Source organism: Triturus cristatus, chromosome 1_2, assembly GCF_964204655.1.
Source record: "Triturus cristatus chromosome 1_2, aTriCri1.1, whole genome shotgun sequence".
NCBI lineage: Eukaryota > Metazoa > Chordata > Amphibia > Caudata > Salamandridae > Triturus > Triturus cristatus.
In genome coordinates this window covers 1,111,772,507-1,111,796,666 of record NC_140580.1, presented here as the reverse complement: position 1 = coordinate 1,111,796,666, position 24,160 = coordinate 1,111,772,507, and the positions used below count along the sequence as shown (strand labels likewise).

At 43.2% G+C, this 24,160-nt stretch overlaps 1 protein-coding gene across 1 annotated transcript in view; it reads right to left on the bottom strand.

Moving 5' to 3' along the window:
• The window catches only part of ADGRD2 (adhesion G protein-coupled receptor D2), a 493,199-nt gene that overhangs the window by 59,131 nt on the left and 409,908 nt on the right, over positions 1-24,160 (bottom strand). The window contains exons 21-22 of the mRNA XM_085613752.1: positions 7,352-7,393; positions 2,601-2,654 (exon numbers count right to left, since the gene is read on the bottom strand). Coding sequence (XP_085469878.1) covers positions 2,601-2,654; positions 7,352-7,393 — 96 coding nt within the window. The remainder of the gene's footprint in view (positions 1-2,600; positions 2,655-7,351; positions 7,394-24,160) is intronic.

Here is a 24,160-nt window from a genome sequence, read left to right as displayed (position 1 = left end):
TCTTCAATGGTTCGGAGCATCAGAGTTCAACTTTGCACTGGTCGCATTGCATATTTATTCATACCACTTCCTGTAATTAGATCCTTTTTATGACTTTGGCAGTGTGGGCCGCCATGCCAGCACCCCTCCACCGTGCCGCCAAAGCCATATTTATACCACCCGCCGGATTCCGACTGGAATTCAGGTCAGGCGGTCCTGTGTCAGCTGGTCCAAGGCAGTGTCTATTTAATGGCTCATAGGAGACCCATAACGGTCACCACAATAGGCACGCTATTGCGAGTTCCTACAGGGCATGGACTGTCAAGTTCATGCACAGCAGGAACTGGAGGTTCATGCACACATGGGGGCACACCATGTGCCCCCCTGAATGCATCCTGTAATAAGGCCCTTAATCTGAACACCTTTGAACCAGAGTTAATCACAGAATGCTAGCTTGGCCTGCATTTAAGAAGAGGGCATCAAATATTAGCGTAGATGGACACCTTTTCCCAGCTCAAACTCAGACAAGCTTGCACACCTGGTTCACTTTGACTACAAGTCACCCACAATCATTCAGAAGGCACAGGCGTCTGGCTTGACCACCTGGAACTACACAATGAGCATTCATCTAAGTTAAAATGGTAAATTCTCCACCCACCCTGTCCCCATATACAGCCATCTGCAAGTATCTGCTAGTTTCCCTGTTTAACATCCTTATCCACCCAGTGTTTCCATATTTAGGGCTTTATTTATTTTGGAGGAATTCAAACTTTCCCAATTCACAAACATTGGGATAATTGTGTCCTCTTGTTTCTTATGGTGAAATTATTTATATTGCATAATTTTCATCTTATTGAAACCACTTTTGACCCCTCAAGCTCCTCGCTGTTTTGTTACGTGGTACGAACTCAATCTGACGTATATCCTGTGTGGATCTCTATGCTGGTCAGGTCAAGCTACCAATGATGTACCAAGGGGTTTACCATAGAGAACAATTCCTTTTGTGGAATCCCCTGTCTGGGTGAGTTGAAGCTCAGCCACAGAATACATCAATCTCACTCTCTGACTTTAGCATGCTAGTGGGGTTTTCTAAAAGTCATAATATTGGCTGCAGGAATCATTGAAGAATGTGGGCATAGATTGCATTCTTGGATGCTAATTCAATTGAGCTGTAGTTGTACCTCTTTACTCTTCTGACACCGAATGAGTAAAAGGAGTTACCACCATGGATGAAAATCTGAGCATCTCTGCTGCATAGGGAATTGTCTCTCGAAGTAGAAAAAAACCTGATCATCTTTGAAAATGTATAGACAGTTTCTATAATTCTAGTACATCATTTAGAGAAGGGAAGTTCAACAATAAACTTAGTTGACACCAAATGGTTCCTTTGTAAACTGTAAGCAGTGAAGGGCACTATAGGAAGCTTTAGTATGAGCATCTGAACTCATATTCATGCATCAACATGTATAACAAGCCATCACAGGGGATGTTGATCAAATTCCAACTTGAATGGATATCCTAAAAGGCTATCAGTCAAACACTCATGTTACCTTTCAAGAACATCCTCTAGGAGCATATGTACAAGGGAAGTGGTGGAATGAAGCGATAGTCTTCCTGCCTTAACGCCTCACTCTGCCACTTCAGACACACAGGGCTGCACCATATTTATAAGAATAGTGCTACACTTTACAGCCTAGCGCCAAAGCAGGCACCCTTGAACCATAGTGCAAGAGTGTCTGCATGCAGAGATTGTTTATGTGCAGAGGTCCCCCTTCCGGCACATAATCAATCTTTAAATGGCACTTTGTAACTTCTATGTGTGCTGCTTAATGCAGCACACACAGAAGTTGCAAAACTGCATTTTTTTAAAAATGTTTGTATATGTGAGGAAGGGAGATCTTCCTGTACCTAAACAATCATTGGTCTTGTGCTGTTTTCATGTGTGTTGCACAATGCAGCACAGTTGAAAACAGCAAAAACGAGGAGAAATTAAACATTTCTCCTCGTTGCTCCAGGGTAAGACCAGCTTTTCCCTGGTCTTAAAACTGGCACTGCCTCCTATTCACGCCTCCCTTGTAAATAGTAGGCAGCGTCAGAATCAGGATGTTGCGCTGGAATGCCCACAGCAACACCCATTGCTCTCCCCTTTCACGCTAGGCATAGCATGAAAGGGGGCCTTATTTACAAGGCAGCGTTAAGCCACGTTGTGGCTTAGCGCTGCCTTGTAAATAAGGGGAGGTCCCTATCGCCATCACAATGTCACGTTGTGATGGCGATAGGGGCTTGTAAATATGCCCCTAGTTTCTTCAGTTAGATCCAAAAGGTACCCCATTATCCCTGTCATCTGAACAACATGCTACAACGTTTCTACAGTCAGACAATGTGCTTCTTCAGGACAGCATCTGGACTGGGCATAGCTTTTGACATTGCTTGTGCAGAACTATAAGCTCCTGTGAATAAAATATTACTCATGATTATTTGGTGTGGAAATAATTGATGGAGAAACTGTAAGTCTTATATTGAAAGATCTTTCGTGATAGCCCTTCCTGCTATGGATTTTTAAGGGTGGTGCTGGGAGCTAAACAGAAAAGCACCAATTGTACAATCTGCGGGTCACTTACTGTGAACGAAAGAGCTTTCTTCTTTTCTTTCATTCTTTGTATGGCATTCCTGACCTAGAATGTAAAAAAGAAACATTGACAACATTGGAATACTTATTGTTAAAAGACTTAGGAGTTGATCTAAAGTTTGGTGGACATGGTACTCTGTCACAAATGCGACGATGCACCCTTTCTATGAAACAGTCTGCCCCCCTCATTTAGATTGAGATGGACAATCAGTATGCCGACGATGGCACCCTCATTGGCATTGTTGACGTAATACTTGCTTTGATGAAGTAGGGGCTGTCAAAGGAAGGACTTTAGACCATCTACCCTACATAGGGTAAAATGTGTAAATTATTTTTTTCCTGTGCCTCACAGCCATGAAAAACATGGTAGGCTGGGACATAAAAGGATAACGATCCCCACACCCTGGGTGAGCATTAGCTGTATTTTCATTTTTAAAAACAAAATCTCAGTTTGGAAGTTAGTTTTTGAGAAACAAAAAGCTTTTACAAATGTTGACATCTGGCCTCTATAGTTCGATGGAACCATCCTTCAAATGTTTCATACATTAACAGCAATTGCTTGGACGATGGTTCTATATCAATGTACCAAATTGCCAGCAAGGCCAGAGGGTAACTCAAAATATCGGGGGTGGGACATATATCAGGGAGTAAATTACTGGCAAACATTAAATCATAGACCAAACTCTTACTTAGGCCTTATTCTTCTTTATAAACTGCTGCATTATATTTTTTGTATATGATGTAAAAAGTTAAAAATTAGTCATTGAGGTGGGTGTAGTGGCAATGCGAGCAGCAAAGATAGAAGGGATATGATATACTTTAGGTGACTACAGATCTCAGCTATCTGATGGACTCATAGAGGCTTAGTCAGGTGTTTAACGTCACCTACATTTGTTTTCAAATTGTCTCAATAGGTTCCTTTTTATGTCTCATGAAGAACCACATTGTTCCTATACTGGGCAGAGTTGACATTTTTGAAATCCATGAATCTATTAAAGCTGAATCTTGCTTTCTCAGTTCCAAATAATTTTGTCTAGAAGTTTTTGATTATTGTGATGGGTATTTGAAGAAGATGAGATGAGTAGAAGGGAGTCTTTGAATAAAAGATGTGAGAGTTCATCATCCTTGTCATTAGTGTGAATGTCATTAGCCATCAAACCAGGTACCCTGAATAAAGACAATAGGCGAGCTTTATAGATTGTCTCATTACTTTAACTTCTGCAGCAGGCAGTGGATCCTGATATTCCTAGCCTTTATATTTTTTCTGCTCATCAGTAGTTGAGCATATACGTCTTAACTGGAGCACGGACCAATCAATCTGGTATTTGTGAATAATGCGTTCTAAATTGCTGGTTTATATTGCAACCCAATTCAGCCAATGTAGTCTTCATGGACTATCGTAGGCAGGCATGTATTTCACCTCTATTGTCTAGGATAGGTCAATCACAAGGTCCATGATGTCAATCTCATGTTATATTTTTTCATGACAAACTCCCTTCTTTATGGGGTGATATGATCGCCTGCAGACCACCCCAGTCGTTAAGCATCCGTTGGAGAGACCGCTTCCCCCAGTTTTCCTCCCCCATGCATAATAAGTAACATTAAAAGTCAGCTCAGTAAAACACACTGGGCCATGAAAAGGTTTGCTGTGTCAGACAACTCTTAGTGCATCATTCTCTGATCCAGAACCTGAGTCATGCTTTGATAACACCAATGCTAAAAAGCTCTCTGCACATGGAAGAATTTGTTAAATTTGTCCAGCCTATCTTGAGAAAGCACAACTCTTATGACAGTGGTCAAAATCCAGCTCTCCACCCACGTGGAACAGATCAGTACCTTAAAAGATTCAGACCCTGTAGAAATGTCAGTCAAAGTGTGGTTGTTGTAATAATGGTCTTCACCCAAACTTTTTCCTTTACTCCTCCTGTGTTTGCTGAATTCGCTTTTGTTGGTTTTGGGTCTCTGCACTCTTTACCACTGCTAATCTGTGCTAAAGTGCCTGTTCTCTTTTCTTTAACATGGTGAAATTGGCTTATACCCAATTGGAACATTTAATTTACTTGTATGTTCTTAGTAAAGTGTTAAACCATGTACCAAGGGCCTGCAAACCAAATGCTACTAGTGGGCCTGCAGCACTACTAATGCCACCTAATTAAGTAGTCTTTTATACATATCCCAGGCCTGCTATTGTAGCCTGTATGTTCATTTATAAACTGCCATTTTGCATAAACCTTTCGCCAGGCCTAAACCTTCCTTTTTAATATACATATGTCACCCCTACGTAGGCCATACAAGCCCAGAGGGGAGGGTGCAGTGTATTTAAAAACATTGGACATGTACCTTTATCTTTTATAGGTCCTGGTAGTGAAAAACTCTTACATTTTTTTTTCACTATTGCAAGGCCTATCTCTCCCATAGTATATACTGGGTTGTCTTATTACATTCAGTAACTGATGACGTTCAATTGGGAGCCTATAGGAATGTCAAGTTTAGTGTCAAAAGAATTGTAATTTAAAACCGTCTTTAATAGTAAGGTCAGATTTTAATTTACAATTCTGAAAATTCCACTTTTTGGAAGTTGGCCTTTCTTGTCCCAACCATTTGGTGACTGGAGCCGGTATCCTAGGTCACATAACTAGGTGTAGCTGGCAGCTGGTCTTTCTGTATTGCTTCCAGACAGTGATATAAAGCAGGAGTTGGTGTTGGAAGGATGGGCCATCTCTGACTTGACAAGGTGGCCTACCACACTTCCACATCACAAAGCATCTGCCCCAGTACACTCACAAAGGGTTCGAATCTGGTCTTTTGTGCCCCTAGACACGTTGAGGCCAGAGCAGGAAGACTGGAAACCTCTAGAAACTTCTCCAATGTCATAGTGGGCAATAGATATAAATAGTGGACAATCAGACCCAGCTCTTCTGTACACCTTTGGACCTATGCAAGAGTCAGAAGGACTGCTTTGCTGCTACTCTACTATCCTGTTGCCAGAAGGAGAAAAACTGGATGTGCATCTTGAACCAAGGACCACCAGAGTGACACCAAGGGCTAGTCAGATGGCCTCTTGATCAGAGCCTCAGGGACAGAAAAGGCTCCAATCACCTTGAACCCAGCACCTGAATTCTGCCTCCTGTGAGTGTTGCCCCCAGGTAGTGCTACCACTAGTCCTGGAAACTTTGAAGTGGTCCTGAAGGCACTCTGCCAGCGCAGCTGTGGTCTCTAGGGCACAACCGATGCATATGATGGATCTCCTCGCAGCTCCACATTGGAGCTGCCACTATGCAACACATTCCAGATGCAGGACCTCACATCGCAGTTTACAGCTTCTCTGAACCGTCGCTGTAGGACACATCCTCGACAAGTTATCTCGAACCACTCCGCAACCACGATTTAAGGAACTTTGTTCAGTGGGCCTAACTTGTTCCCTGCATCCGGCCCATGCGCCATTGCGGTCAGCCTGAACTTGTGACTTTGTATCGGTCCAGCAAGACAAGATAACTACAGTTGGCGCTTTGTGCTTTCAAGCCCTTTTTTCACTCAAATCTTTAAAATTGAATATCTACGGCCCTTCCCATTAAATGTTTGTCATTTTAGCCTCAAATAATTTATTCTATTTTACTTTATTTTTCTAAATTGGTGTGGGATTTTTCTTGTGTTGTGTTTTTAGTTTTTTACGGTGTGAAGTGCTTTACTTTACACATTGCCTCTAAGCTAAGTCAGACTGCTTTACTACCAAGAACCAGGGAGTTAAGCACAGGTTAATTAGGGATTTGCTTGTGTTTCACTCTTACAAGTATTTTGCATGTGGCTTGAGTAGGGCTTCACCCCTCCATCCCCAACCCCCAATTAGTAACCCAATTTCCTAAAGACCTCATAGAGAGATAAAGCCACCATAATAAATCCCAGGACTTGCATATTGATCCTTCCTTGAACTTCTCGGGGACCTTCAAATCAGTAAAACACAACACACGTTTTAGCCAGGCTCCATTCATCCCCATAGATCTGAAGAATTAGTAGTCAGACAGTACACAATCTTCTTCCACAAAAGGGTCCCTAATTAAATTAGGTGTATGAAATTCCTCCTCTACCACAATATTCTGGGGAATCCAGCAATGGTCAGTACTATCAAAGTGGCTTTTCATCGCTCAAATTGTATCTCTTATGGACATCCCTGGCTGCTATAGCTCGTGCCATCACATGTAAGTGACAATATACAGATAAACATGAGACCTTCTTAGGCAGAGGATTCTGTGTGCTCACGACATGTAGCAGAACTGGTCCTGGCATTACACCTGAAAGGTACAGGTGTTGTTGTTTTACACGGACATTGCCATTTAATCGTCTCTGACTTGAACCCCTACCCCGCACCACGTCCACGATTACTTTCCCCTGACTCCTTGGGAATCTGCAGCCTCAGGTCAATTTTGAGACAGATCTGTATCTTGATTCCCAGGTCAATAACCGTAAAAATTGTTCTATCACATACTTACCTATTCCCTTGTAATCCTAATCCTGCAGATCATGCAGTGACAATCTACCTTTGCCCTTGAGGTGATAATATCTATATTATCAACCTCAACAGCATTTAAGTGGACAAGCACTAGTAAATACCACCAGTCGCAGATAGATAGATAGATGCAATAGAATCAGTATGTCATCTTCGCCTCAACTTTAAAATAATGATTTTGGCTTGCACAAAAAGATGAGGTTACAGATTGACCATATAAATAAAATACTTCTACCTACCTCACTGTTGTAGATTGCGTAGACCAAGAATATATAAAGTCCCTGAAAGAAAAAAACTAGAGTTTATTCAGAAGAATGTGTTGAGCTAAACAAAGAAATACGTTTTTTGAGTCGAACTTAATGCTTGCAGTTGTTCCCACCAGTTGCCTAGTGGAGCATCCTATGATATATATTCACTGATCAATGAGATATAAGGCGTTCAGTGTCAAAGCATTTCACAAAGACACCACTGCTGAAGGGAACAAATGTTTATGATGTTGCACACCCTGGTTCCAGATCCCCCAGTATCATACCAAGTGCTGATGATACTTTGTCAGCTTCAGACACCTCTGTCCGGACCTGATGGCCATCCTGCCCAAGCTGCGTGTTGGCGGTGTGGCAGCAGGTGGAATCCTTCCATGCCTGTATGTGAGATTTCCATAGCGTGAACCTTACTGTAAAGCAACAGAGCCCTGTACCTTAAAGACACATTGCATAAGCAGGAACAGGTTGCTTGGTGCCCTGAGGGAGGGTGCAGAGTCGTTTTAAGGCATGGACAAAGTAGGCAATTGCACCGGGCCCCCAACCTTGAAACAGCCCACTGGGAAAGTGAAGTTTCTCTCTGATTTCTGCCTGTTCAATTTCTCTATTTAAACCTTTCTCCCTTTCTGTCTACTTCTACCTCTGGGTTTTGGGTAAGATCTATTTCAACTATTTTTGTGTGACCCTGTTAAAATGTAACATATCATTTAGCACTGCTTGGCATTATGGGGGCTTGTGGTAGCAGGACATGGTTAATACAATTAGTTCCATTCAGAGGCCCCCAAAATATATCTTGCCAAAGGCCCCCTAGGTCATTAAGCAGATACTGGGAGGGTCACAGGAGGGAGTGAGAAGAGGTGGGAGAAAGGATATCAGTAGCCCTAGGGTGACTGGTTGTGTGTAGAGAAGGTGCTCCTAGGAGTGTTCATCAGTGGGGAGAGCTTTGCAATGAGGTGTCACTTGAAGAGGTGGGTCTTCGGGTCTTTCCAGAAACAGAGAAGTGAGGGGACTGCCAGGATTGGACTGCGATAGATTTCCAGGTTTTCTCCTCCTCTCCTTGCATTATCTTATATCTAGCCTGTTGAGGGTTTTGCTGTATGCAGTGGTTAGATTGTAAACAGGAGGCCCCTTGCACCAGCCTATATCTCCTGTTAGCGCCGCCTAAAACAGAACCAACTATTAACCATGAAATTGGGGAGAGGATGTGCCGTAATAACCAGAGCTGCAGACTTCAGAGCTGGGAAACCAGGTTTGAGTCTCAGCTTAGGCACTGCATCCTGTGATTCTGGGCAAATCACTTAATTTCCCTCGTAAATTATTGTGTCCTTAACTGGTGCTCATAAAAAAGTGCCGGTGTCGATGATTAAGTGCCAGTGCTGAGCACCGGAAACCACTAGCTCAAATTAAGCACTTGCTGTACAGTATAAGGGGCAGATTTACAATAACTGGGGCATCGATGCGCCAGTTATATTGCGTGATGTAAAAACCCCTTGCGCCACCATGGATGCGCTGCATTTACAATGCGGAGCACCGTGGCGCAAAGATAGACAGATGCATGAAGCATCTGTTGGCGTAACGATGACGCAGTGCTGGAGTCATGTCGCAAGTGCGACACAATTCCAGCACTGCTCAGGGGTGACCTATACTTGCTGTGCTGCATCACTCCTTACACCTGCTACAAGCAGGCGTACGGTTTTGACGCAGCGGGGTCGTAAAAGTACTCAGTGAAATCTTTTAGATCTCACTGCATCATTTTTACGGGGGTTCCTTGCGACGGAATGCCAACCCTGCATACATTATCCCTGATGCAGATATAATGTAGTGCAGAGCTTTACAACGTGACGCATCTCCCTAGATGCGTCACGTTGTAAATATGTCGCATAGTGGCGCATTGTTTACGACGCGGTTGTGTCACAGAAGGGACGCAACGGTGCCGTAAAGATGTCGCAAGGGACTTGTACATCTGCCCCGGAGTGTTTAAAAGATGTACTTAAACTTTTTTCACAGCACCAAGTTCTTAAAGGGCCATACTGCAGTCTGTGTCTCACAGGCTTGCAACAACCATGTGGAGCGCCGGGCTCACCAAGGCGGCGGCTGAGTGCAAGGGTTGGGCTCACTTAGAGCTCCATGAGCAGCTGAAACCCTGATTCACAAAGGTCCTGCCTGGGAAGTAAGAAATCTACATTTGCTGATTTATCTAAATGATTTGCACACATTTTCATCTTTTCAGCAATTCACATTGCAACGTGCTATTCCCAAGGAGTATTCATATGTTGAAATATTTACCTACATGAAAATGATGAAGGCCTATCTTACCACATTCTGACATAAAATGCAAAAGTTTATTTGCGCTTTTGAATTTTTTTTTTTTCCCAACTTAACAACCTCAAAACGAAAAACTTTCTGGCGTACTCGGTAATGCACCTCTTTTAATTAAGTAAAAGATTTATAAATACATAGCAACAGATTATAATTTCAAAGTCCATGTAAACTTTGTAATCCAGATTGTCAGAAAAGACACTTAGGGGTAGATTTTCAATCACTTTGTGCTGGTTAGTGTCACAAAAGTGACGCTATCCAGCACAAGATGTTTTTTACCACTTTCCTTTCCAGCACAAAACTTGTTTTGCTTTGCAAAGTACCCTATAAGTAACGCTAAGCAGAGCAAGCGTTGCTTTGCGTTACTTAACGCCAAGGCGGTGTTACATGGGTGGTACATGGGCATCCCCATGCAACCACCCATGACTTTTGATGCAAAATCCTATCTACAAACAATTGCAGACAGGGTTTATCGCCAAATGTTAATGCTGTCCAAAAGGATTGATGTTTTGATTTCTGCCTTCTTTTTCTACTTTGCATGTGTGTTGCACTGTGCAGCACACACACAAAGTGAGAATAGCGTTTGAACTTGTGTAGGCATAGTATTTTGGACAGAAAGGGTACACTTTCTGAACAAAAACCTATGCTAGACTCAGGCTCTGAGGTTCAGGCCTGGCACACAGTAGCTGAAATCAGTGCCAGCGCTAGGGAAAGGGGAGTAGAGAGACAGATCTCAGTAGATATGGCGCCCTCCTGCTCCCTCCCCATCAGGCAACGCAGTCCAGTCTCTTTGGTGGTTGCTTCAGTTCCTGTACAGAAGACATGCTGCATAGCAAATTTACAGTACTGCTCATCTGAAGTAAGGACGAGATTGGTTTGCACTTGTTGCCCTCCCTTCAGATACAGCACCAAAGAGCTCAAATACATTGGCATGAATAGATATCAAGTGGCATTTTTTAATGGTTTAGAAGTGTAACAATTGTGCCTTTGTGTGAATTGGCTCTGAATACTTGTTTCCAAGTGGAGGAGGAGTTTTAGGCCAAAATGCAGGACTCAAAAACACCTTACTGTATCCTGGTGGTATCTCAGCTTATCCAAACAACTGTAGTGCCTTTGAAAGTGGAAAATAATGGACACAGTTTTGAAAGGCAGCCTATATTTGCTACTCAACCAAGTCTCACACAAAACATTTGCTCATTAGAGTTATAATGCCATTAGAACAATTGCCATGAACTTTTCTTGTCGCTGTCAAGGCAATGTAACTTCAAGAGTTACCTTGAGTTTCTTCAGGCGATAATGCTATCTTTCATTGGATTTGAGCACATACTGTCACTTTTTTTTCGAAACAATGTGGGACTCTTTTTTAGCAAGGTGACATGCAATGGTGTCAGTTAGCCTGTCTGCCCCTACTGGAACTCTGCGCCTACCTTTTGGCTTCCTTTCATTTGGCGTCCCTGTTGCTGTTCCTGTTGGTTGCACCCTCCCGACGCCACGTTTGTGATCCTCGCGGCCGCAGTGAGGATGGAGACAACTACCACTCCCAGGCTCCCCGGCTGTCCAACACCGGAAGCAGCGTCACCACCTCTCGCGCCTGGAGGCGCTTTATAAACGGCTCCACTCCCCGCGTCGCGGGCCCGCGCGCGGACAGCGCCGGGCTAAGCCCGGGCAAAGGGCGGGTCGTCTGTGGCCGTCCGGGGCAGGGAGAAGCTGGGCCGGGCCATTCCCTTTGGTCTTTGTGATACGTGTGCCCGATGCGGAGGTAAGAGTTGCAACATACTGGAACTAATGCTGGGGTGATTACGGGTTCGGAAACGAGCATTTAAATTACACCAGCTATTGCTACAGATATATTGTTGGCATATACAATTGAAATGGGGAAAAATGACACCGGCCTATCTCGTCCCAACACCAGACAGAACAAATCCACAAATAACCCTCTTCCAAGTCTAACAGCCATTGACAGGATGTTACAAAAGACTATTGGGGTTGTCGCTACAGCGATAGAGAACACGGAAAGACGCCTCTCGCTTCCTATTGGCTCAGCCCCACCTATATTACCTGTTAATTCATCTACAGTTATGGCTAATTCTTTTGATTCTATGCTGACGACATCGTATGCTGGATTACCTGGATTACCAGGAGCAAATAAAAACCCTGAGACATTTAACTCTAACTATATTTTGCACTTGGATCTATCCCCCCTGGCAAGCAGACTGTCTACCACACCAGTACTCCAGGAGCAGGATTTAAGTACAGAGCCCCAACTTGTTAATGATACTACGGATTTAGACGGTAATAATGCCAACAATGTCAATATGTCATCCAACACTACACGCATGGCCCAGACTCATGTTGTAATTTCACCTGTTAGAACAAGAGGGCAAAAGGCCAAAAGTAAACAAAAGCACATTAACAAGGAGCAGATTGCACTTAAACATAGGGGTAAAGGCAGCAGAATATACCATAAAACGGTACCAAATCTGCCGGGCCGTAAGGGAGAATTATGCGGAGAACAGCTAAGTGTTATAAATGTCCAGCTTAATGGAAATAAGAATGAGCTTAGCATAGATGGATTCTGGGAAAGAATGGAGACACTGATATCAACACTCTTAGGGCCAATTAGTGAGAAAATGTGTGTTCTCGAAGCTAGGGTAGGTTCTATCGAATAACATTTAAAGCTAATTCCCTATTCAACTAAGTCGACCCAAGCCCTATCAGCTGTCCCCTTACCCGAACCCGACCAAAATAAGGCTGTGTTTGTATCTGTCCCACATACTTCTGAGGGTGCTAAGGATAAGTTAAGGGGAACAGTTACACAACGTACAGTCCCAAGTATCTTACCTGAAAGTATTGGCAATATCAGTAGTCGTCTCATTGATGGGGGAAGATGCGAAGGAAAGGACAAAGCTTCATCGGAAAAAGGTGTTACCTTAATGGAAGGCACTGGGAAACAAGGGGGCCAAACATCAGACCAGTTAAAGGGCATACGCCATCCAGAAGATTTTAAAAGTAATAATGTACCTTCTGTGATGAATTTGCCACCAGAATGTGGAGCATATGTCACGGTTCTTTGTAATGTTCCCAGATTACGGGAAGGGCAATTTGAGACCAATGAAACCCTTAAAAACAAAACTCTTCACTGGTTAACTAAAAATTTTGGTTTTTCAATATTAGATGCAGACCAGATTATACTTACACAAAGAGTGGGGTGGATAGGCCCCACAACTAAAACATTCGATGGGGACTGTATCATTGTTAATTTTAGGTCACCAGTTTGGGCCCATAAAGTTTTATTCAGAGCCCCCCCACCTTCTTGTCGGGAATTTAACACAACCTTATTGCCACTTGCCTATTTCTATTGATACTCATTGGCCAATAATCATGTTACCAAGCCTATGGCCCATCATTTGAGTAACAACTGGTTGCCAATGGTTCCGGTAACCCATTCAGTGCTATCTCCTTTACCACTATATAATAGGTTTCAATGTTTGACTCAAATGGAGGATAACGATTGACCCACAAATACAGTGGGGACCGTTGATGGGGGAAAGATGGTGACCTCTAATTTATTTTTAAGGCAAAATGAAATAAGCAATGCCCATCCTTTGTATAGGGATCCCATCATGATAAATGAGTTACCGGGTACAAATGGTACTAATGAGCCTGATATTCCAACAGCTAGCACACTTGTAGAGCCTATTTTGAGCATGGATGTGCCTACAAACTTGAATAATGCTAAAGGAGCAGTAACCCAAAAGGGGTACACACTGACAACTTGGAATATCGCAGGTCTTGGGAATAAATTAGGTACGCCTTTCTGGCAAGATTTTATCACTTGTGGTAGCGACATAATGTGCCTACAAGAAACATGGAGCACAGACTTTATCCCAGTTGAAGGCTATACCTCATACTGTTTATATGCGACACCCTCCTCAATGGGTAGAGCTAAGGGTGGACTTTTGTTGCTAATTTCTACAAAATTGATTGGTTGTAAAATTATAACCTATTAATTTATTGGAAATCACAGTCAAGTTTTGCGACTATCATTCCCGCAGGGTAAGGATTTGGTGTTAATAAACCATTATAATAATAATTTTCACAAAGATAGAGGAGCTTGTTTAGAACCATTGGAAAAGGAGTTAGATAGGGTACTAAATATATCAAATAAACTGGCGGTTGTTTTGTGGGCGGGTGATTTTAATATTCAAGCATGCCCCGCTACATTTACTAACTCATGTGGTTATATGAAGACCTATACGACCGCTGCAGGGACAAAGGATGATATGTTACATTTCCCACATTGTGAATATGGTATGACCCTTAATACTTTAATGGCTAAATTCGATCTTGAGCTGTTAGACTGTACTATGAGAAAGGGCCATATTAAATGTCCAACATTCACTGGTAGGGAAGCAAACAGTAATATAGACCACATCTTGTTTACGAAGAATAGTCCATGCACGAACCTTTGGATATCTGAACAGGTGGTTAGTGACCACAATAGCATTTCCATAGTTCTGTTGGCCTGGGGCAACAGATTGATTAATACTGCCCATACCAAAACAGATATTCTCCCTATTAGACCGAATGGTATGAGAATGAAGTGGGATGGCTTGGACCCAGAAAAGATACAATTGGATGTGGTCAGTAAATGCAGAGACTGTATTAATTACTGTCTCAGTGAAGAGGCTGCCCCTGAAAAGTTATGTACGGAATTTTCTAATATAAATAATGTGATTAGAAATATTCTAACTAGGAAAACCAAAGGTCCCAAACAAGATGGAAAGAAGTGGTTTGATTCTGAATGTTCTGAGATATTATCTAACCTAAAATTAGTATTAAGGTCTAAACCCCGCAACCAAATCCTTGTTCGTAAGTTACGTAACGATTACAAACAAGCTGTTCTGGCCCAAAAAAAGGTGTTGAGATTAGATGCCTGGGACAAATTAGGTATGGCAAGTGAAACCAATAATATTAAACTTTTTGGGGAAATTGTAAATAGTCCCTTTTTAAAGGACGATCATATTCCTGAACTGACGTCTTATGTTAACTGCACTGAATGGATTGAACACTTTTCTAAAATTTTTAATCCAGATAAGGTTTCTTTAAATCCTCTTTTATTAAATAATTTTACATGGCCCACATTACCACTAACAATTGGCGTCGAGGAGGTGCGTGAAGGGTTGGTAAACAGCAAAGGGGGAAAGGCACCAGGCCCGGATGGTGTCCCGATTGATTTATATAAGGACGAAATGGACCTCTGGGCACCAATCCTTACAATAATTTTTAATGCTGCTGCTATGGGAAATTTCCCAATATCATGGGCTGAATCCTTAATTGTTCCACTTTATAAAAAGGGTTCGCGATCTGAAGCATGCAACTATCGCCCAATATCATTACTTGATTCCTCAATAAAAGTGTTGAGTAGGGTGCTTTTAAAAAGACTGGAATAATGGGCCGAAGATTCAAAAATATTGACCCCAGTTCAATATGGTTTTAGGAAGGGCATTGGGACCATCGAACAATGTTTAAACCTGGAATTACTTATTAATAAATACACAGTGGTGAAAGGGGGTAATCTGTTTTTATGCTTCGCTGACTTGAGTAGTGCGTTCGACCTAGAGGACCATTCGCTCTTTTGGTCAGTATTGCTTGAATTAGGGGCACCAAAGGAGATTGTGTTTTTCCTAGCAAGGGTATACGAGAAACTTTCTTGCAGTGTACGATATGGGTCTACGGGAGAGCAAACTCCTTTTTTTACTATGCGAAGCGGTATTAGACAGGGGTGTGTACTGGCACCTTTTTTATTCTCCTTTTTAATTAATCAAATTGCCTTGGTTTTAAACAATATTCCGGCTGACGCCCCCAAAATAGATAACACTGTTGTGTCTGTATTGTTATATGCGGACGATGCTGTCCTAATTTCACGTACTCCTTTGGGTCTGCAACGTCTTATTGATGCTTTTACTGATTTTATAAATGGTAGGAAATTGTTGATCAATAAATTAAAGACATTTACCATGACATGTGGCAAAAAATTAAAGTCACCGCGGTCCTTCTTTTTAGAAGGCTCGAAGATTCAAGCTGTTAAGACCTTCTGTTATTTAGGTATCAGCTTTGATGGAAACGGTAAATGGATCAATGAGCAAGGAAACATTGGTCATAAAGTGATTAGAAACTCCAATGGTATTTTTCATTTTGCTGCAAAAATAGGGGACCATAGAATAAAAGATATGGGGCCATATGTAGGTAGCTAAATACCGGTCGGTAACGGCCGAAATTCTGGAAATATGCCATTACCGACCGGTATTTAGTCAAGTGAGATGTAGGAGGCCAAAAACCAGTTTTCGGTAAATATGAAGCGGTAAATACCGATTCATATTTACCGAATACAGATTTACCGAATCGGTAAATATGAAGTGGTAAATATGAAGTGGTAAATATGAAGTGGTAAATATGAAGTGGTAAAACTGAAAAAGACATGTAGGTAAATTCGGTAATTAAGAAATCCATGAAATTCGGTAATTAAGAGTCGGTAATTAACACGGATTGAAAGCAGGTGGTAAGCATCAACAGTGCATATAAGCAATCCCAAAATGCAACAGCGTGGACAACATGGCCGCTCTGTATGTCATTGCAAGGCGCCTACGTCTACAGGCAGCAGGTCTGAGGATTTGGAGACGGGAGGAACGCATCTACAGACAGCGCATCACACTCTTTCAACAGACTGACGCAGAGATACATGAAAGGTACAGGCTACACCCACAAACCATCATGGACCTGATCAGGGACCTGCACCCACTCCTGGACCAGCCAAAAAGAAGGGCGCATGCCATACCACCACATGTGCAGGTGCTCTGCAGCCTACATCTACTCGCATCTGGCAGTTACCAGGGGGTGATAGCTGCGGTGGGCGGTGTATCCCAGAGTTGCCTGTCCCGTTTCTTCAGGAAGTTCCTGGATGCCATGATGCAGAGAATGCACCACTACATCAGCTTCCCAAACACACAGGCTGAACTGCAGAAAACTAAAACTGACTTTTATCACATGGCACAGTTCCCCCATGTCATTGGCTGTATTGATGGCACACATATCCCAATCTGCCCACCAGCTGCCACTGAGCACATCTACAGGAACAGAAAGTCCACCCACTCCATCAATGTGCAGGTAATCTGCGATGCAGGGAACATCATCACTGATATTGTAGCGAAGTTTCCTGGGAGCACCCACGACTCCTACATCTTCCAGAACAGTGGGATCTACACACGACTGCTTGCTGGAGAATTTGGAGACGGATACCTGCTAGGTAAGTAACAGTGACGCCCCATGAGACTTGCAAATCATAGTGTATTGAGACATGTGACTGATGGTTCACTTTCACTCACCTAGGCGACAGTGCATATGCCGTGCGGTCATTCATCCTCACTCCCTAGCTACACCCATCAACCCAGAGTGAGAGACGATATAACGTGGCACACAAATCTACACGCAACGTGGTGGAGCGCACGTTTGGACTATTGAAAAGCAGGTTCCGCTGCCTCCACAAAAGCGGAGGCGCACGCCAGTACACACCCATCATCTGTTGCAAGATCATTGCCACTTGTTCAATGCTGCACAACCTTGCCACAAAGAGAGGTACAGAGGTGGAACTAACAGATTTTGAGGACAATGATGATGATTCAGGTCAGCCAGAGGACAACGCTGCTGGAGTGCCAACAGCAACAGATGGGAGAGAGAGACGGGCAGAGATCACATGCAACTATTTCTGAGTAAGTAAGGGGACACAGCCAGTTGTTGTATGTCATGACGTAGTTTAATAATGCGGCACTACGCCACGAAACCAAGCTTATGCCATTCTGGCAACATTGCGTATTGACAAGTTTGAAGTCCAGGGTTACGTCACCCAATTGTCTTTTGCTACGCGGTGCAGCATCAATGTTTGCGGCCACGCGCTACAGTGTGGGATGGCACGGATTCAGCCTCCTCACTGGTGCCAGCCCCATGCCGCCTGCTGCTCCTGCGTGTTTCTGGGACCGGGGGTGTTATGCTGCTCCTGCTTCTGGTGTCGATGCTTTCAGCAGCATCCCCTGCACCACTTGTGGCCGCCTGACTGGTCAATAGCACCTCCAGGGCACTGGTGACCTGCACCATCCCCCTAGTAACGTCGCCTGCTGCAGTGTGTCAGGCCCTCCTGCATGTTCACTGAGCGCCGGCAGAGTAGTGAAGTTGCAGTTGCCAGGCGGTTGAGTGCCCTGGTGTGCCTGTCTCCCCTCTGCCGTTCCCGGCGCCTTGCAGCTCTATCTGCGTCTAACTTGCTGCACAACAGCTTCATGGACTGTGACACGTCCCGCAGGCCCGCTGCCATGTCAGTAATCCCCGCCGCCATTGCGCTGATGTTCCTGTCCATGTTTTTGAATGTGGTTCTCAGTCCCCGCACATGCCGCTGAACTGACATGACTGCCTTTGTTTGTAGGCGCTGCTGCTTGAGCATGTTGCCCTCGAGTCCCGCAAAGACCCCATGGCTGTCACCGTCTGCTGGTGGACTCTGAACCCGCAACCTGCGGCGCCGTCTTGCACCCGTGTGTGCTCCCTGTGAGGTGGAGGGCACAGTGGCATAACTCCCATCCTGGGGCATTGTGTTTGGCTCCGGGCCCCTGCTGTCGTCGGATAAGGTCTCTAACGCTGCCAACCTGCCAGCAGCACGCCTCCTCGGCATCACAATTGCAAGTGGTGATGTGGGGGGTGACTCATGCATGAGTGGTGATGCGGGCTGTGGTGGTGGTGATGCAGGCTGTGGTGGTGGTGATGCTGGCTGTGCAGTACTCGTGCTGGCCAGAGCTGACCTGTCTTGCCGGTGTGCCCTCTCTCCTGTACCATGTGCAGTCCTGCGCGATGTTACATCTGTGGACAGAAATGCAACATCAGCTCAGTGTACCTGAAGGGCTGCATTGCAAGCATCACAATAAATTCATGTAACACTCTCACATTGTCCTCTGCCTGCTTTTGGCTAATGTGTGTACCATGCATTGTTGTCCTGTGCTATTCACTTCATGGTTGGGGGTTCCCTGACTACATCTCCCATAATGCATTGCCTGTCTGCACTAACACATGGACTGGAGTGGGATACTCATTTCACAATGGGGGATGTGGGATAGGGGTAGGAGGGGCTACATTGCTGTGCATTCGTCTTACCTTGTTGGGTGGCGGCTCTGGCAGAGCTGTCGGCATCTCCATGCCCCACGACGCTCTCGTGCTCTATTGTGGCCTCCACCAGCTCCTCCAGTTCGATGAGGGCAGGTGCCCTGTTGATTCCACCTCCAGTCTGGCTGGCCTCCTTCTGGATTTCCCCCATCTTCCTCTTTGTCACAATCCTCAGGTCGTACCAGCGCTTTTTGAGTACCTCAATGTCCCTGTGGGTCACTCCCACAGCATTGACCTGCGCCTGGATACCCAGCCATATAGTGCGCTTCTCAGACTCCGGCACTTGCAGGGACTGCCTCCCAAACAGCTTCTGGTGCTGCTTCACCACCTCCTCCACTAGCACCTGGAGTTCCTTGGGGCTGAATTTCATCTTCCTCCTCCTTTCCCCTCCATCTCTCTGTGTCCTCTGGCTGGACATGATGATTTTGAGCTGCACAAACAGGCACTGGCTCCCTGCCTCTCCTCTGCACTCCAAGCCTCTCCAGAGTCTGTTGATTGTGTGCACCTGCCTGGGTGTGGCCACTTCCTGGTTGGGTGGGGTGTGGTTGCACAGGATTGGCTGTTTCATCCAGTCATGTGATTTTTTTTCCCGATTCGGTAAATACCGGTTCGGTATTTACCGAATCGGTAAATACCACCTCGGTATTTACCGATTCGGTAAATACCACCGCGGTATTTACCGATTCGGTAAATTCCGATTCTTGAATACCGAATGTTACCGATTCGGTAAATATTACTGAATTATTACCTACATATAACTTACCGATTCTTAAATATCGATTCGGTACGGTTCGGTATTTAAGAATCGGTAAATTTTATTTACCTACATGAGGCCCATGGTAACCATATCTAATGCTAGATGTGTCTCTTCGGCTTTATTCGGAGCTGGATTATGGGGTTATTCTTCTACGGCCCAACTGCAAATAAATGAAAATAATTTCCTTAAACGACTGTTATGTGTCCCGGACGCAGCCTCATCTGACCTAATACATCAAGAAACTGGACTTAAATATATATCAGATCTGGCTGCCCTACGCCCTCTATTACTATGGCGTTCAATTTGGCACAAAAAGGAAACTGAGTTTACACAGTCTGCAATTAAAGACTGCCTTAAGTTAGACCATTGTCCCCGTATTTCGTGGTTGAATTACATTATCTTTTGGTATAACACTTTGTTCGGAATTAAGATCTCTAAAGATTCAGATAATATAATACCACTTTCTAAGAAGGAAATAAAATACACATTCCTGCTTTACAAGACGGAAGAAAGGAATAAACTGCTCCGGACCCAAAAGACCTCTGTATTTTATAGGCAGCAAAATCTTAAGAATGGATTCCAGACATATTTGGTGGATGTGACTAGGAAATCGCATCGATTTGTACTAGTACGTTTAAGGTTGGGCATTGTACACCACCTTGTATCCTTCCCCGTAACTGGGGCAGGCTCTACCCTAAAGTGCCCCTGTGACAATGTTTCCAAACAAAGTTGTTGCCATTTTTTGCTATTTTGTAAATTTTATGTATTTTTAAGGAAATTTTATTTGAAACCTATCCTTTTAAAATATAACATTCGTTTAACAGCAGATGCAATGAACTTATTATGTTCTCTTCAGAGTCCAGACGTCTGCTTCCATGTTGCACTATTTATTTTGGAATGCAGAGCTGCCAGGAAATCCATAATTATATGAATAATGTGAAACTGCGTTCTGTTATGGCCTAATTTGTAGCTACGCACAAGTCACTTTATGATAGCGATTTATTTTGCACATATGCTCAGGTCACTTTATTATTATGAGATGGTGCCTTTTACTGTGTTGAAAATTAATTAATGTCTTTATGGATGTGAAATTGTGTTTTGTTATGGCCTAATCTGTATTTACGCACAAGTCACTTTATTATAGCGAGGGAGATGCACATGTCACTTTATTATGTCAAGGGAGTCTTCCCTTATATGACGATAATCATTGTGTCTGGAGAAATCTTATACATTGATGCAATATTTTAATGCAAAGGTCCATTTTGCACTTATGCACAAGTTACCTTGTTATTGTGAGGTGGAATTATCAACTTTGTTGGAATTAACGTTTATCGAATATTTCCACTTATGTAGTAGCGACATATGCTTGATTTTATTTTATTTGATGTTAAATATGTATATTTATTGATGTATTTTTGATTAGTGTTTCACCACTCTATGTGAGATACTAGGGCCGGTTCAGGAATAACGTTTTGCTTTTTAAACTGTTAAATCATGTGTTATAATATTTTATTGTATACTATGTTGTCTAGTTTATATGGTTGTATTCATACGAACCGAATAAAAGCTTTTTGACTTGACTTGACTTGACATGCAATGGAAAACAATTAACTTAGATGGTTCAATGTAGATTTTCCACAGCCTGTTGGGAAGAAAATCTGGAATTTATTAAAGAGGCAGACGCTAATTTTGTGCAATCTTCTTTATGGCCATCACTCACAGCAGCCCCTTTAAAAAACTTGGAACACAATACAATTCTTACCCTATAAAAGGCCAGAACCTCAACCATCTTCCTTCTTTTTAGCTAACTGCGATATGTCAAACAAAACTTTATCTTGAACCTTAGAACAGTCTCTGAATAGTCATCCAAGATCATCATGAATTTCTTCCCATTCCTCTGACGACAACTGTACTTCTCCACCAACTGATCATTGAAGCTCTTCCAACAATTAAACTTGCCCACAAGCTACAAGTAAAAAAGAAAAATAATAATGATGCAAGGGCGGCAACAATGGGGGGATAAAATTAGTCTTTGCGTCTTTAATAAAATCCAGATTTTTTGCCCACTATGCAGTGGAAAATCCATTTTCTGGCAAGACCCGGTGGCTACCATTATGCAAGTTTGAATTTCTCAACCAAACCACAAGCTTTAAATAGAACTTCCTAAAAGTCGAATCGGTTCACCAATAAGCACACTTCAACATTTCCTGTAATGCACCACCCATCATAAAGGCCTTAGAAGCAGCAGCACCTCTCACTGAATGTGCCACAAACACACTTGCTTCCACACCAACTATCCTCATCTCCTCTGTCACCCATCTTGCCAGTGTTAGAGACGACGCAGCCTTAAACGGTCTTTTGAATGAAATAAGCAACTGCATCAACACAAACGGCCTGCCATCCTAAGTTCTTTCTGCGTGCTCTTTTACACAATGAACCACACACAAATTCTCAATCTCTTTAGAAAATGGATAGAATATCGAAAATTAGTTAGTTTTCATCCTCCTAATTAGATAGAAAAATAACCCTTCAGGGGAAAAAATCCTGCTTGAAACATCAAGAGCCCGCACATCGCATACCCACCTTATGAAATCAAGCACAACCATATTGTCAGCTTCAGAGTCAAACCCCTCAAAGACAATCCTCTATTCAAACCCCAATTTCTCTATAAAAGACAAAATCTTTTAAACATCCCAAACCAAATTGTACCTAGAAACTGGCGGCTTAACAATTCTACTGCTCCTCATTAACCTTCATACCAAAACATCCTGCCCAATAGATAAACCATTAATCAAAACATGCCCTGCAGAAATCTCCGATCTGTGTATATTAACGTCCTATAAGTCAGTCCCCCTTCAAACATTTCCATTAAATAGTTAACTACCTTCACTACATTGACTAAACAGGATCAAAATGCCTCTCCATACACCAGCGAAACCAACTCTGCTAAGCCAATCTATACAACTTTCCTGTACCTGGTGCCCAGGATTACTTGATGAGCACCGAAGCCCAAAGTAGAAGGCCTGGCACCTTCCAAACTCTCCTGAAATTCTCCATGCCACCAGCCTCATCTGAGCTGTAATCACAGAATCTTGTATCTCTCCTGCAGGACCCACCAGAACTTCCTGAAACATTGGCAAAAGAATTGGAAAATCTATTGACAATTCCAGAAGAATTGGAAACCAAATTTGGGCTCTCCAGAGAGGAGCTAACATCACGGTTGGGTTCTTTCACTTGCACACCATCAAAGATACTCTAGCAATCATTGAAGAAGGTGGAAACGCATAAGGACAAAGACCACTCTAATCCTGATGCAATGCATCTATTACTGCCGACTCCAGATCACAATGTAAACAGAAAAACCTCCTCATCTGAGCATTCAGCCTGTTCAGAAACAGGTCCACACCAGATGGACCCTAAACCTTCCCTATTTGTAAGAAAATGGACCTGTTCAACCTCTAGTCTCTGGAATCCCTGAAATTCCTTGAAAACCAGTCTGCCACCACATTCCAAATCCCCAGAATGTGCTCTGCTTGAACTGATACATTCCTTCTCAGACAATACTCTCAAAATACTTTCGCCATATCTGCCAGATACTTTAATCTTGGACCCCCAACTTGTTCAAATATCTCATTGCTGAATCATTATCCATCCTCAAAAGAACTGAACATGTAGCTCCTCGTAAAACATCTTATTGCAAAAGATCCTGCCAACAATTTCAGACAATTAACATGCCACTTGCTATCTTCCTCTGTCCAACGACCACCTGTTAACACAGCACCACAACATGCACGCCAGCCATCTAATCTCGTATACGACTCTATCACCAATTCCAGGTTCTTTCTGAAAATCACTCTCTAGTTCCAAGCCTCCATGTTCATTAAGCACCACTTCCTTGGAAAGAGCAATTTCTTACTTGAATCCACTTCTTGCATGCATTTTCTTTAACCTCTAAAGTGCTTGATAATGTAAAGGTCCAGGAATAACAGCCTGAATCATTGAAGACAAAAGACCCACTATTCAGGCCAACATTCTCAGAGAAATCTGATCTAGATACATACCCTCCGGATCTCCTTCCTTAATCTTTTCAATTTGTCCCTCAAAAGCCTTAACAGCCCTTCTTCTGTGTCCACCAATAAACCCAGAAACTGAGCTTCCTGACTTGGCACCAAACTCGACTTCTGCTTGTTCACTACAAAACCCAATTCTCCAACAAATTCACAGCTATGTCTGCGTAACCACTCTCGACCATGCCTTATTTATAATCAAAATGTTATCCAGATACACTCCACTTGGGCTGGTGATAGACCAAATAGTAAGAAAACAAACTTCCAAATCTTTCTTCCCTATCTTTCATGTTGAGTATCCTGGCGATATGCTAGGGGGCCAACTGGGATCCTTATGTGGAGCTTTAAGATGGTTAAATGAGAGAGTGGCCTAGTGTATCAGGAGCAAAAAGAGCCAGTCTTTAAAGATGTTTTGAACATTTCTTCCGTTTTCATGAACCAGAG